We start from the raw sequence: 14,909 nt of genomic DNA, 5'->3' as shown, positions 1-14,909 counted from the left end.
GCACAGCTCAGTGCTCAGGTAAGAAACAGTCCTATCTGTTCCTGCCTTCTCGGGCCCTGCCCAGCAGAGGGGCCACAGGTTGCATGAGGAGAGGCCCATGTCCTCCAGGTTCACACGGAGAGAAAACATACTTGAACTGGGAAGCGCCCCAGCCTGCACCCTGGAGCCAGCTGCTCTAGCTCAGGCTGCCTCCCGACCTGTCATCGTCCGTCCTCTGTCACCATGGGGTCCTGTGCTTATGGCTACAACACAGACCCTCTACCAGTGAGCTGTCCTAAGACGAGTTCTTCACTAAAGACACTTGATACAGGCCAGCGGGGAGTTTCCTGTAACTGAAGTGGTGTAATGCAATCAGAGGGCTGTCTAGCCCCAGTGTGACTCTTATGGTGACAAAAAGGGACCTTCCCTGCCCACATCCTAAGTAGGCGTGAGGCAGTGACAGAACAGAGGAAGTGTCTTCCTTCTCACACAAGTGCGAAGCAGACAAGAGGCCCAAGTACACTGGGCTGGTGGGTGACTTCTGGAGTCAGTGGCTGGAGCCTAAAAGCAAGGCAGCCAGTGGAAACCTCAAATTCCACCCCGAAAGATGCTGAAGAGACCAGCCCAGAAGCAGTGCCAGGCCGGGTTGGTATGGGGGGAGGGGTGTAACTTAAAAACTGGGCACTTGGTGTCTTTGAAATAATGAGTTGGGGCAAAACACTACAACTCGAACAATAAAAGCTTTCAGGGGTCACACCAGAAAAGGCCCTAAACAAGCTTACAGATCACTGAAGACCTTCTCTTGAGCTTCATAACCAAGCAGAACACATGTGGGCCAGGAAGGGAGATGCTGCTGCTACGGCCCCAAGCTGGAGAAAGTGCGTCTACATCCGCTCGCCGAGGATGGACAGCTGGCAATGTCGGTGCAGCGCTTCAGGTCAGCAGATTTGCTAGAAAAAGTACTCTGAACCGCTCAGAAAGTAGGCTGGGGAGGGCTTACCTTACTTTAGGCCATCCTATTATTTTAAAAAAACATAACAACAAAAGCGCCCCCAAACCCTGAGTGTATGAAACTGAACTAGAAGCATGATGATTTTCCTGACTTATGAAAAGTATATCCACACAATTCCTCCATGGCGGTTTCCTACTACACATGACCCGCTGTCTCTTCCCCCTTTCTTCTTCCTCTCCTCCTCCTCCTTTGTAAAGCAGTGGAATAAACACTCAGATCACTGTACACAGGAAGTACTCAAATACACGATACATAAGATGGACCATGTAGCCACACAGAGAAGGACTACTTCAAATGACTGCAAAATGATGGATAACCTGAAGGTCAAAAATAACTTTGAAACATCTTTAATACTTTCTAATAATCACACTGATGGAGGCAGTTGTTATTATTCTGAAACTGTTGTGTTTGTATTGTGCAAAAACAAGTGAGTCAAAACCAAATGTTGATATTTTTGAAAACTGGGATTTTCAGTGTGGGAGGAAGAAAATTAAGATACAAGCTTGATGAGGTTAAGTAAAAACTCCAGCAGTCCTGAATGTGAATTGGAAGTACCAGTATAAACTCAAGAAGTGTTTTCTCTTAAAGAAACTAAACATGTGATCAATCAGAAGCAGTGAGGAGCCTTGGAGTGAGGCCTCTAAACACCATTCCCCAGTAAAGGGAGCGAGAGCTCCTTAAAGGAATGGCTGGTTCCAGGTTGGTGGTAAGAGATGTACAAGGTGATTATAACTCAATAACAACAAAAAAAAGATAAATAACACAATTTAAAAATAAGCAAAAGATTTGAATAAACATTTCTCTAAATAAGATATGCAAATGGCCAATAAGCGCATGGAAAGATGTCAATACCATTAGCCATCAGGGAAACGAAAATCAAAACCACAGTGAGGGACTTCCCTGGTGGTGCAGTGGTTAAGAACCCGCCTGCCAATGCAGGGGACGTGGGTTCAAGCCCTGGTCCGGGAAGATGCCACATGCCACGAGGCAACTAAGCCCATACCTAGAGCCGGTGCTCCACAACAAGAGAAGCCACTGCAATGAGAAACCCGCATACAGCAATGAAGAGTAGCCCCTGCTCGCCACAACTAGAGAAAGCCTGTGTGCAGCAACGAAGACCCAACACAGCCAATAAACAAACAAACAAACAAACAAAAATTTTAAAAAACCCACCACAGTGAGACACTTCATACCCACTAGGATGGCTATATGGAAAAAGCCAGTGATAACAAGTGCTGGTGAGGATGCAGAGAAACTGGAACCCTCATGTACTGCTGGTAGGGATGCAAAATGGTGCAGCTGCTTAGAAAGTAGTCTGGTAGTTTGTTACGAGATCAAATACAGAATTACTATATGACCCAGCTACTGCAGTCCCAGGCGTATGCCCAAGAAAAATGAAAATACACACCCACACAAAAACTTGTACCTGAGTGTCTGCAGCAGCTTTACTCAGAACTGTCAAAAGGTGGAAACAATTGAGATGTCCAAACGTCCATGAATAAATAACATGTGGTATACCCATGCAATGGAGTATTATTTGGCAATAAAAGGAAATGAAGTACTGATACATGCTACCAAATGGACGGACTTCGGAAACAGCACGCTAAGTGACAGGAGCCGGGCACAAGAGGCCCCACAGCACACGACTCCATTTATATGCAGTGTCCAGAAGAGGCACATTCAGGGACTCCCCTGGTGGTCCAGTGATGAAGTCTCTATGCTTCCACTGCAGGGGACACGGGTTTGATCCCTGGTCGGGGAACTAAAACCCCGCATGCCAAGTGACGTGGCCAAAAAAAGGAAGAAAAGTGGCAAGTGTATAGGGACAGAAAACAGATCAGTGGTTGCCTAAGACTGAGGGAATGAAGAGAAATGAGGGTGGGGTATGGGGAGAGTACAAAGGGTGTGGGGTGACTTTCTGAGGCAATGAAAATGTTCTCAAGTTGATGGTGTTGATGGGTGCACAACTCTGAATATATTAAAAATCACTACATTATACGTTTTAAATGGATGACTTGTATGGTATGGGCATTATATCCCAGTAAAGCTATTGCCACATACACACACAAGTGAGTAGAAGATGAACCTGGAAGATCTTCTCATATCCCAAAGTGAGAAAACAAAGGTCAAAATGAACTCAGGAAATCTGAAGAAGCTGTCACTGTCCAGAGATGGGCTGTGAGCACCACTAAGGATAATCACTGCAACGGGCTGGACGGGGAAACTGTATTTCCATTGCCGAGTCCGGGATGCTGTGTTAAAACTCCTGCCACTGCTCATGTCAGAGGATGCTAAGAAACATTCATGTGGATAACTGGTAAATGAAGGAAGGAATTAAGCACTGATCCTGCCTTCCCCTGAGAATTATAACACAGGATAACAAGGGTAGGTCTCTATTAGCGTATCCCCGCTGAGGAATGAGGAAGGGACAGCAGAAAGAATGAGAATGCCATCATTTTGCAACCCTAAGGAATGAATGGACCTAGGCAATAACCATCAATAGTATTAATACCAAAAAGGGAAAGATGCCTCTAGATAGAAGTGCAGGGCAGCACCTGGGAAACATTCTTCTAGATACAAAAAACCTGAATCTGATTCAGCCTAGTTTTGCAGGAAATTCAAAGGACAGAGGAACACGTTAAGTAACACTGCACAGATGGAATCAGCAAAATCAGAGTGTGGGAGACTTTTAGGAGAAACAATTCTTCCTTTAAAAAAAATCAAGTAAGGTGCAAGGAGAAAAATACAGAGAAGGGAGAACTCTCGACAAATATTATTGAATTACAGTGTTTGGACTTTATTTGGATCTGAAATTGAAAAACAAATTGTTTAAAAACAGCAAACTATACCCTGCAGGCCAAATCCAGCCCATGGCTTGCTTTTGTAAAGCCCTCAAGGTAAGAATGCTTTGTTTTAAAAAATTAAGTTAAAACAAAGAATATGCAACAGACCAATCTGCAGCAGAGTCTACGTGTAGCCCCAGAAGCCTAAAGTGTTTACTATCTGGCCCTTCACAGGAAAAGTTTGCCTTGTTCTAGAGGTGAGGACTAAGGTATTTACAGATGAATGGACACGATGTCTGGAATTCACCCAGGGGAGAAGGAAGAGGTCTAGAAGAAGCAAGACTGGCCAGCTGTGAGCGTGCTGTGATGGGGCCTCATCATACTGTTCTCTTTCTTGCAAATGTCTGAAATTTGTTATGAATAAAAATTTTCAAATAGGCTGAACAAGGAATAAAAGAGAAGGCTCATCTGAAACGTCAGTGTGGCAGAGGCGGCTCGCTGCCCCACAGTGTCTGCCCTTCCTTATTAACAGAGCTCTACTTGGGCACATGACCAAGTTCTGGCCAACAAAATGTTAAGTGAAAGTTTTGTGAGGGCTCTGAGGAAGCACCCTTAAATGGAAAAGCCACAATTTCCTACTCTCTTTTCTTCCTGGCTAGGTGGAATGTAGTCGTAATTGATGGAGACTGAACAGCCACTTTGGACCATGAGGTGGAATCCATGTGTTAAGTTGGTGCGAAAGCAGGAAAGGAGACCACAGCCCCGGCCGTTCTGTAAAAATGCCACACTAGCCTTGGACTGCTTATCTTTAGGCTTCTTATACGTGAAGGAGAAATAAAGTTCTACCTTTTGAAGCCAGTATTATTTTGGATTTTCTTGTAGTCGAATCTAACCCTAACTGATATAGTCAGGAAAATATTTCTTTCAAAATATTCCTGTTATTCAAAGTGAGTCTGGTACACAAGCCCAATTTTGGGTGGTGATGGTTAAATGACTGAACTGCAGGTATTCCAAAGTTTTTCCCCAAGGTCAGTGTAAGAAGGCTTTTTTTTCCTCCCCAATTTAAAAAGTGTGTGTGTGTGTGTGTGTATGTTGTGGGGGAGGAGGCTGGAGGTCAGGGGAAGAGGCTTGAGGTCTTAGAAGGGAGAGCCGAGAAGCTCTGCAAAAAGGGTAAAGCACAGTCCAGAGAAATGGGTAAGAAGCTGTACATCTGAGATAAGAAGAAAAGCTGAAAAGGTGAAATTAGGAAGAGCTGGGGTCTTGGTTTTGAAAGGACAAACTCATGTATCTGTTTGACCTTGAGAAGATCAGTCTTCCAACAGCCAAGTTCTAGGCTGGAGGTGGCTGCTACAGCAAAGGGAAAGTGAGGGCCTTTGAATTCCTTCTGGAGAGACACGACCAACTGAGTCTCAGGCTCCCACTAGTAAAGCACCTGCCTAGGCCAGATCAGATAGTAAGAAAGGTCTATCTTTTGACCTGAATTATAAAATTACATGGAAAAGAGCCACCATCATTGTCAAGGATTGGCAAATGTTATTAGCTATTCTAGAAAGTAACATTTCTATAGAAAACGGTACTTACCCACAGTTTACTGGGTACTTTATATACATTATCTTACTTAGTCTTTCTTCAAATCTTCAAAGTAAATACTTTAAAACCTGTTTGAAATTCAGTGACCTAACTTGCCCAAGGTTACAGAGCTAACAAGTGGCCTTTATGTGGGGGTTTAAATCATAGATGGTACTATTCACTCAGGGACAAAAACAAAGTAATCCTGTTTTAAAACACTTTTTCAACCCTCAAAAGAAAAATTCCATTTAACAAGTGAATGAGTTATTGGAAGATGGTGAGTGAGTCTACAGGAACATGCCAACGTTTTCCTTCCAAGGGGGATGACGCCCTCACGGATGTAGTTCGTCTCTGCGCAGTCCCGTCCCTCCCAGGAGCTTATAAGGTGTCCTAAGCCTGATGGGGACAGTGAGAGAGGCTGGGAGCCAGCTGGCCTGGAGGGGAGACACACTGCCTCCCTGTGGGAGGTAGCTGAGGGTGATGGTGAGGACGCAGGGTCTGGGGTCCCGCAGGCCTGGGGGGGTCTGCCTGAGACTCAGTTTCCACAGCTGTGAAGAAGGGGACTGCACACCCTTGGCAGTCGTTGAAAGCATTAAGAGGGTAATAAACAGCAGCTGTTATCACAGCTCAGCCCTTCACAACAAACGCCAACGCTATAGCGTCCAAATCGTCCCTACTGCCTTGACTGACTCCAACTATGAAAAACGTCTAGCAATACAGGCCAGTTCCTGCTCTTCCTCTAGGCTTCAGCCTGCCTGTCCCTGACCACACTGTACAGAGCTCCTCACCTACAGAATCTCTGTTCTGGTTAAAATGTTTTAAAAACAATTGTGGAAAAGTTCAGACACTGACAGGTTCATAATCAATGGGTGTCTCTCTGTTTCTCTCTCCCTCCCCCTCTCTTATCCTGGTCAATTTGAAAAATCTGAGAAATTTTTCTTTCAGACAATTGTTCAACTGATACAGTGGTACTTTGATGATTCCACAAATGGAATGTCACAAAGCTTTATGCTTAAACTCTCTCTTCTATTTTGGATGTTCTGACTTGTTTTGAACATCTCATTATAACCAATTTGGTGGAAGGAAACCCAAACAATGTCACCTGAAAAATAGCACTTGTCAATAACAGCATTTCCAGAAGTCTGCTCAGGAAGAGCACACGAGGCGAGCCAGAAGCGTGACCCAGGTCACGTCTCACTTGTCCCGCTGACCTCAGAGAGCGACTGGGAGGCTCGGATGGGAGAACGTGTGACTGTGCGCCAAGTCTGGAAAGCGACATCAGGTCCCACACAGTAGCTGCCCTGCTCTACATCCTTAAGTATCGCCGGCCAAAACTGGTCACGTAGGACCTAGTAACTCTGGGGAATGCAGAGAAGTGGCAGCCATCAGAGGATACCGCGATGCCATCTAGTCAAGCCCTCCTCTAAATGAACTCCAGAAAGCCCTAGCAGACACAGCAGCCCTGCTTACACGGTGCTGGAGGTGGGGGGCCAGCACCACCCCAGCCAACACGGTGCATTCGGAGCAGTGTGTAATGTTAAGCGGTGCTTTCTTAGCCTCCCACCTGTAATTTGTACCCGTTGGGGGTCCTCATGCTACTCTCCAGAGCTCCTGGGGAAAGTCAATCCAAGGAGGCAGCTCTCAGGAGTTTAATGGCATGTCTGAGTGGGGCAGGGATTTTTTGGATCTAGCATTAAGTACCTTGGCTACAAGTCTGGACTGGAGGGTCTAGAAAGGAGGAGAAGAGTTTTTCAAGCTAAGAGATCTGTTTGCAGAACATTCGTGCAGCACCACATAATGAATAATAAACAGCTGCGAAGACCTGAGTGCCTGGTGCGCCAGACGTGGTTCCCAAAGCTTTCTACATATTAACTAACTTAGTCCTTCTACAGCACCAAGGTCTAGGACGCCATCACTGCACACATGCTGTAGACAAGTTAACTATGGTACAGAGCGCTTGAGTAAACGGTTCAAGTTCACAGACTAGTAAATAAGTGGTGAACTTGGGATTCAAATCTAGCTGGGCTCTAGTCTAGGCCTCTTTCCACTACCTTATACGGCCTCCCACTCCCCCCTGCTCATAGTTCTCGTTCTGACCCGCAGCCTCTCATCTGCTTCACGCCTTGCACTCTGCCTTGCTCCTCATCCACTGGGACTTCTTTTCTCAATCAGGTTTGTCCTTTGGACCTCAATTCCAGAACCTCTAAGGACTTCGCTTCCCACCTTAACAATGATTTATAATTTCCTATTATGCCATTTCTAACTTCCCTGGGTAGTAAATTCACAGACTACATCATGGATTTCAAATACAGACAGTTTCATTTCTTACTCATCTCAATCCCGCTTTTCTACTAAGAATCCCAGAAGTTCTTAGAACATGAACAGTAGCAGTTGACATGCTGGGACTTTTGCTAAAAGTCAATGCAAAACCAATTTCCACCGGACTTTGTCTTGCTGGCAAGCGTGCACAGCCAGAGCTGTAGTATAGAGACTCACTGTAGATTTAATACGAGGACCAGTAAAGAGTGACTGCTTCTGGCAGCTTTTCTGACTCTTGGGACGAGCACTCCGAAGGCTTGCATTGCTGTAAGAGCCATTTGTACCAGAGAGAAAGAGCTGTGGGCACAGCAGCATCCAACAGCAGAGACACTGGAAGACGTTCACTCTAACGTACAAAGTTGAGGAACAGGTTCTCATGTGATAAACACCCAGCAGGGAGGCTGCTCCAAGTCCCTGATGAGGTGACGACCGTGTGGAACCTGCACGTACCTTCACTCCGTCCAGCACGGCTTTGATGACCCCCTTCACAGCTGACACCATCTCTTTATCTTCTGAGTTCACACCTTCTAGCATCACTTGGTCAGACCAACGAATGAGGTTGGCGAGACTTTGGTACACACGGCTATAGCAGGAGGAGAGGGCTGAGCTGGAGGCAGGAGAAGATTTTTAAAAGAATATTAAAAATCTAAAGCATGACCATCACTTTAAGTCATCTGTTTAGCACAGAAATAGTTTCTTAGTGACTAGGGTTTCTCAATCCTTCTTTATAAAATCTGCACCTCTTTTTAATACATAAAGTTTTCCTCCCTGAACCGATTTCCTTACATCCAATGAAGATTTTATGGAACTTTATATTCTAGTCTGTTACAAGTTTTCTTTCAGTTTTTAAATATAATGTATAAAAATTCCACCCTGATAGTTAATACTTTATCAGACTTCACATCCCCCACAAGATTCTGATAACATCTCTCAAGGAGTGCCGCATATCCCCCTCTTTCTAATAGGTCAGAGTGCTGCACACTTCTTGTTCTGAATTAGACACAAATTCATATTATATGTGTCACAAGGCACCAACAGGTTTGTGGAATTTTAACGGGCAGGATCCTTTAAAGGAACCGCCTTTAATTAATTAATTATTTCGTATATATTAGTTCCCTGACCAGGGATCAAACCCATGCCCCCTGCAGTGGAAGCTCGAAGTCTGAAACTGGATCACCAGGGAAGTCCCAAGGAACAGCCTTTAAACACGAGCTCAAAGAGATGCGTAATTTACTAGAATTCCTTCTAACATGGGCTCAGCTTTGTCATTCCCTGCAATAAACCAATAAACTCTGAGATGTCAGAGGAATGCACTAATGAAGAGTATTTTAAGGAGGACAAGTCAGAGGCAAGGTGATCTGTGTGGCGGGGGTGGGGGGGGGAGGAGGTACCAACGTCACTGTGATGCCAACTACACAAAACAGAAGCCCCGAGCACTTCTGGAGGCCCCAGTGATTGTGGAGTGGAGACCAAAGGGAGGAAGTTTTATATCTTCCACATATTTTTGAGTAACTAAAGATAATGTTCCCTAGGATTTATGGAAAGGACAAATTTTCTATTTTAAATATTACGTATTACAATAGAAGGAAGAGCAAAAATGTAGAAAATTTGTGGGCTGCTACCTCCTCCACTTAAAAAAAAATGAGGCAGACATTTGGGAGCCAAAGATATACTTTTCCCCAAAGATGTAATTTTGAGAAAAATATGTAATACTGTAAGATATGATTAAAACACGTTCTAAAAACAAAGCCATTAAAAAAAGCTCCTGAACCAAGCAATGCTCTATGAGAAGCTCTTTAGAATAGGTAAGAAGGAAGAGAATTTCCAGGAAATCTGAAGTTTCCACTTGGCCATTCACTCTGCTCTGTGCATGTGCTGACAAGAGAAAAGAAGAGTCAGAAAGAATGAAAGCAAACTCCCCAAGTCCCCTTACAAAAGCAGCCACAAGAAAGCCAGGGTTTGGCTGCTTGAGGGGATAATACAAATGAAAGGTATTTGGTGTCAGACCTATTCTCTTAGGAAGGAGGACTGAGAGAAGAAAACAGAAATTGCAGACTTTCCTGGGGGCTGGGTCAGAGATGACGTTGTCCTGAGGGGGATGTGCTTCCAGCAGCTCTGCCTCCTCTTCCCTAGCCAGGCCAGGTCAGGCCTCTTTAAACAAAGACTGCTGCCTCCTACCCCATGCTGGTGGGGGATTCCACCAAAGCATCTGGAGATAATTAGATGAAAGAGGTGGGAGAGGTCACTGCCTGTACTGGATGTTAAGCTTCCCTGAAAGCACCTACAGATGTTGGTAACTGTGTCCACCCTTCACATCGTTAGCTTGGAAGAAGACTATTCCTGTGTCTTAGTGTCACAGGAAGGACATTAAAAAAGGAAGGAGGGTCCTGTATCATAAAAATGTCCAGTGGACCAGTCGTTGGTCTGTTTCTGAACTGGAGCAAAGCTATCTACCCTGAGGGCAAGCAGGGATCCTCCTCTCCAGCATCTCTGAATGTTCCACCATCAGGAAAAGCCCCCATTCATTCCCATACTGAACAGCTCTCTGCTTGTTCACAGGCCGGTCACCGCTGCCCTCAGAACCTAGGCGGGGGTGGCGAAGAGCCTGCCAGCTAGGAAATGCACCAGAAGGAATGAGGCGAGGGAAGGAAGCTAAAAGAAACATTCGAGGGAGCATTTTCCATCATCTCAGGGGGATCAGTAAAAGCTTAATCAATTGGCTTTAGAAGAATTTCAGGAGGAAAAAAATCTCTTACATGGTGTTAGTCAAAGGATTACCAAGAAAAAAAAAAATCATTGTTCCCTATGGCCACACCCAGGCATTTCTCTTTTCCCCTCTAGGAAACTGCTATAGACATTAAGTAATTTTTGTCAACTATAAAGTAATTATAAAGCTTCCTCGTAGACAAAAATGCCCCAGACCACCATCATATTACTTGATCAAGCCGCCCAGAAGGCGTGTGTCTAGAAAGTAATTTCCCGAGCAGCGCGGCTTGCCGACGCTTGGGAAGGGACAACCCTATAGCAGCACCTGCCGACGCTGCTGCAGGACGCAGCGAAGCTGACTGTCCTGGACTCTCCCGAAGAGGCCTGGCTCCTGAGGGTGGCGGGCGAGGGGACTCCCCCTCACTTCCCGCCCTGGTGTGATTGCACTCTGCTCACGTGACTGCTGGTGTCTTCCCTTCCAGGACGCCGTGCCCGCTGGCCTCGGTTCCTCTGCTCGTCTCCTGCCCCCACTGCCCATCCGAATCCTGCCCTTCCTTCAGGTCCAGCTACAGCCGATCCTCCCCCAGGAGGTTTAACCAGTGCAAGTCTCTTGTAACTCTCCCTCCTTCAAATCCCAACAGAGCTTCCACTCAGTACCATATAATCAGCACTCTGTCATACAGTGGGGGGAGCTGATTTTTTCAGCCAGATCTGAACTCTCCCATGGTAGGGCTATCCCGTGAGAAGAAGTATATGAGAGCATTTCATAAAAAGCTATCTATGCACGTGAAACCCAGCACACTGTCAGGCACATTCCCTCAAAGGAGAACAGCACTGGGCCGTTTAGGAGCTGGGCACTGGGTTATTGACAGGAAAAGCATAGCGCTTGGCCTCACAGAGTTCTCCATATACAGCAACTGAACAGGGCACCGAAGGGACTCGCTTCTTCAGCGGCGTCTCGTACACGACAGCAGCCTGGCGTGGGAAGTGAAGACAGAGCACGGCAAAGCCCTACCAACATCTTACCCTTCCCCACCAACTGGCTTCAGTGAGCTTCCAGCCAAAAGACCATCATCTACAGGGGTCAGCCGAAGCTCCAGGGCAGAGAGCTTCTTGGATATAAAGATACTGTTTGTTTCATCTCCCAGAAGAAGAAAACTATGCACTTCGTCGCCAAGTTCTGAGAGCAGTTCATAAAAGCTGAGCCTCGTGGGGCTACGAAGACACTAAAGCATCTTGAGGAACTGAAACAGAGAGATGTTTATCCTGAACAGGTACCAGGGCAGAAAAGCAAAGCCAAAAGGCATCTGACAGCCTCTCAGGAAAAAGCTCCTGCTAGGCTCTCACTGAAGATTACATTTGATACTTCTTTTCTTTCTGTACTTGACAAGTATAGGGGCGATCCGCTCACGAACCTTTCAGAGGAAAAGGAGCTCTAGCAAGAAAAGCATTACCTAACAAAAGCTGGTGACACCTCCATACCTGGCTTCCAATGCGTCCAAGTGCTGCTTGGGAGGATCTGGCTTGATACAATTAAATGATTCACTAATCCATGCTCTAATGAAGTTATCCTCTACCTCTTTTGGCCTAATAATCTAAGCAGTCAAGGTATCTAATAGGCTAGATATCGGCAGGATTTAATGTCATAATAAACTACGGTTAACACAGGGTACTGGGAAAAACGTGTCCAAATCAATGTGATTATTGCCAGTGAGCTAGCCAGTATGAAAAAATAACCACAGACTAACTGTGGCTACATCCCTAGCAATGGTGGCTATCTCCCTCAGTGCTGAGGCCTCATGAGTAACAACGACCCCACCCTTGGGAGAATACCAAGTGATAGCCGGGGGGGAGGGGAGGGGGCAGGGGCTGGGAGGGCTCCTTTCCCTCCTGACACTCCTCACTGTTCCTAGAGACACTGAGTGTGAACTGCCTCCACACCAAGGTGCTGCTAGGCCTCCACTGCTCTGACACAGCCCAGGACTTCAGAGGAACTCACCTGTGTTGAATTCGAGGGTCGCTCTGCACCAGGGGTAAGATGGCCTCCAGCACCTTGCTGGCGGACCCTGGAAGCATCTCCAGTACCTTCTTATCAATAGCCATTTTGTCCACAATGGTCTTAAAGTAGCGCAAGGCACTGACAACTTCCTTCTCTTTCTCTTCCAGCCAGCTCAGGTTCTGAAAGGAAATGTTAAGCATAAGGAGGGAGGAGAGAGATTAAAGGGAGCAATTTTAAAATAAATAAAATAAAATTTCCTGTGAACCAGTTTGAGATTGATGCCAATGGAAGAGGCTTCTTGCTGCAGAAACCAAGTCCAATTGTTCCAAGGATTGCAATCAGGATACAGAGGCTAGACTTGAAGGAGAAGAAGGGCTGACAGAGGAACGCTGTTCAGAGATTCCTAATTGCCTTCCTGGACAGAGACAGATCTGCCTGGGGTCTCTTCCTCCACCCCACTGAGCTATCACCGCTAATCTCGTAAGGGTAGTGAGGACTCATATGCTGATGGCTGGAGGAGCAGCAGATGACCAGCAGTTCAGTCCCAAGGTGCACATCGATCCAGTAAATCAAATCAAGAAACCCCAGGCCTTTCAAGGTCCTCGGGGCTGTATAAGACTGGTCAGAGGCATGACTGCTCAAAACCCATTCTCCCAGGACTCCCTATTTGACAGAAAGACGCAGCCTCCCTCAGTGAAATGACATGGCTCTCCCAAAGGAACTAGAAACCCTAGGGTTAGCAGGGGCAAGATGCTCTGGGGTGAAAAGGGGAAGAAGCTGGACAGATGGCCACTTTCACACTGTTCCTGTAGCGAGTGCTACCAGCACTCAGGGTCCCTCTGCTCCTGAGCAAAGCCCGCCTGGAAGGGAGATAGCAGAGTCCTGTACTTCCCAGCACTCACACTCCCACACCCAAACCTCTTCTCCTTGACCATGGGACACCTTGCATCCAGTCAGTGGGTGAACACACCCCTTTGGTTCCTTTCTCCTTATACTGGCCCTAATGTCAACAACCCAGGCCCCAGCTGGGTGGGAGGGAAAAGGAATTCAAGAATAATCTATAAAATGGATAAATCCCCAAATGGATAATCTACTCACGTAGAACTGATTATATGTTCAGGGCAAATTAAGAGTGGTATGTATGAGGAAAACTGCCACCTGTGGGCTCTTTGAGGTTCAGCGAATATATAAATAAAAACCACCAAGAACAAGAAAACACTTTTTAGAAAAAGTAATTTAAAACTGTACTCTATAAATAGATAAAAAAGTGATACACAATAAAAGTAATTATGATTCTGAACACTAGCTCTTTTGAAAAAACAATGGAGAATGTCGTTTTAAATAAAAAATTTCAATAGTGGATTTCATGGGAATATCAAAGGAAAAATATATATATATGGAATCAAGAAGTAATTAGCTCCTTTAGTCAGACAACTTTCAAAGACCTGATTTAACTTCTCTCAATGGGGGTACTTCCCAAAAGGTATTCTATAGACCACTAAGATACAATTCTCCAAGGGAGGAAAAAGCACCCCTTCCCCATTCCATCACTGTGGCCTCTCTGCCCTTACCGTTTCTCTTTTCACTACCTGACACATTTGTTTATTTACTGTCTGTTTCTAAGGACCAGGCACTCGTTTCTTCACCTTGTGGCCAAGAGCGCTCTGCTTTGCCATGGCCTATGTGGGGCCGGGAGGAACCTCAGCAGGAAGGAATCATGGTGCCTTGCAGACATCAAATGCGACTAAAACCACGTTGGCCAGTTGGGCAAGAGGACTATGGCTACAACAATGCCGTCTCAGCACACTGGGATGCGTTAGGAGCCAGCAAAGATGAAACGTGGGGAGGAAACATTTTAAGAAAATGTGTCATCAGGTTTGCTGGGGGAAAGGGGCTAACCTGGAGATGGGAGGCATCCAAAAAGGGGTAAGACGCTTCACAGCAAGTCATTTGCAAGAGATCAAATGAGCCACTGAATACCCGGGCTGCCCTGGGCTCCTAATAAAAGAGCTGACAACCTAAGAGAGTCAGGTTTCATCCATTAGCTCTCAGCAAATTCCACTCCCAGAATTCATGGTCTCTGAACACTGTGCATTCCCCTAGCCCTTCAGCTCTTTTTTTTTTTTTTTTTAATTAATTTATTTATTTATTGGCTGCGTTGGGTCTTCGTTGCTGCACACAGGCTTTCTCTATTTGCTGCGAGTGGGGGCTACTCTTCATTGTGGTGCACAGGCTCCTCATTGTAGTGGTTTCTCTTGTTGTGGAGCACGGGCCCTAGGTGCGTGGGCTTCAGTAGTTGCGGCACATGGGCTCAGTAGTTGTGGCTCACGGGCTCTAGCGCACAGGCTCAATAGTTGCGGCGCATGGGCTTAGTTGCTCCATGGCATGTGGAATTTTCCCAGGGCAGGGCTCAAACCCATGTCCCCTGCATTGGCAGGCGGATTCTTTACCACTGCGCCACTGAGGAAGTCCCCTTCAGCTCTTAAACTATGGCTTCTTGCAAAATGCAGCCAGCAGTCGGAAGAGTTTACAATGAGACACC

The 14,909-nt window shown here is 46.0% G+C and overlaps 1 protein-coding gene across 11 annotated transcripts in view; it reads right to left on the bottom strand.

Moving 5' to 3' along the window:
* The window catches only part of RAPGEF1 (Rap guanine nucleotide exchange factor 1), a 134,272-nt gene that overhangs the window by 49,108 nt on the left and 70,255 nt on the right, over positions 1-14,909 (bottom strand). For all 11 annotated transcript variants that reach the window (XM_057719901.1, XM_057719903.1, XM_057719905.1 and 8 more), the window contains 2 exons: positions 12,368-12,546; positions 8,113-8,269 (listed from right to left, as the gene is read on the bottom strand). In XM_057719901.1, coding sequence (XP_057575884.1) covers positions 8,113-8,269; positions 12,368-12,546 — 336 coding nt within the window. The remainder of the gene's footprint in view (positions 1-8,112; positions 8,270-12,367; positions 12,547-14,909) is intronic.

This window comes from Hippopotamus amphibius, chromosome 2 (genome assembly GCF_030028045.1).
Source record: "Hippopotamus amphibius kiboko isolate mHipAmp2 chromosome 2, mHipAmp2.hap2, whole genome shotgun sequence".
NCBI classification, from domain to species: domain Eukaryota; kingdom Metazoa; phylum Chordata; class Mammalia; order Artiodactyla; family Hippopotamidae; genus Hippopotamus; species Hippopotamus amphibius.
Note: the sequence above shows the minus strand (reverse complement) of the source record. Positions and strands in the feature narration are given on the sequence as shown.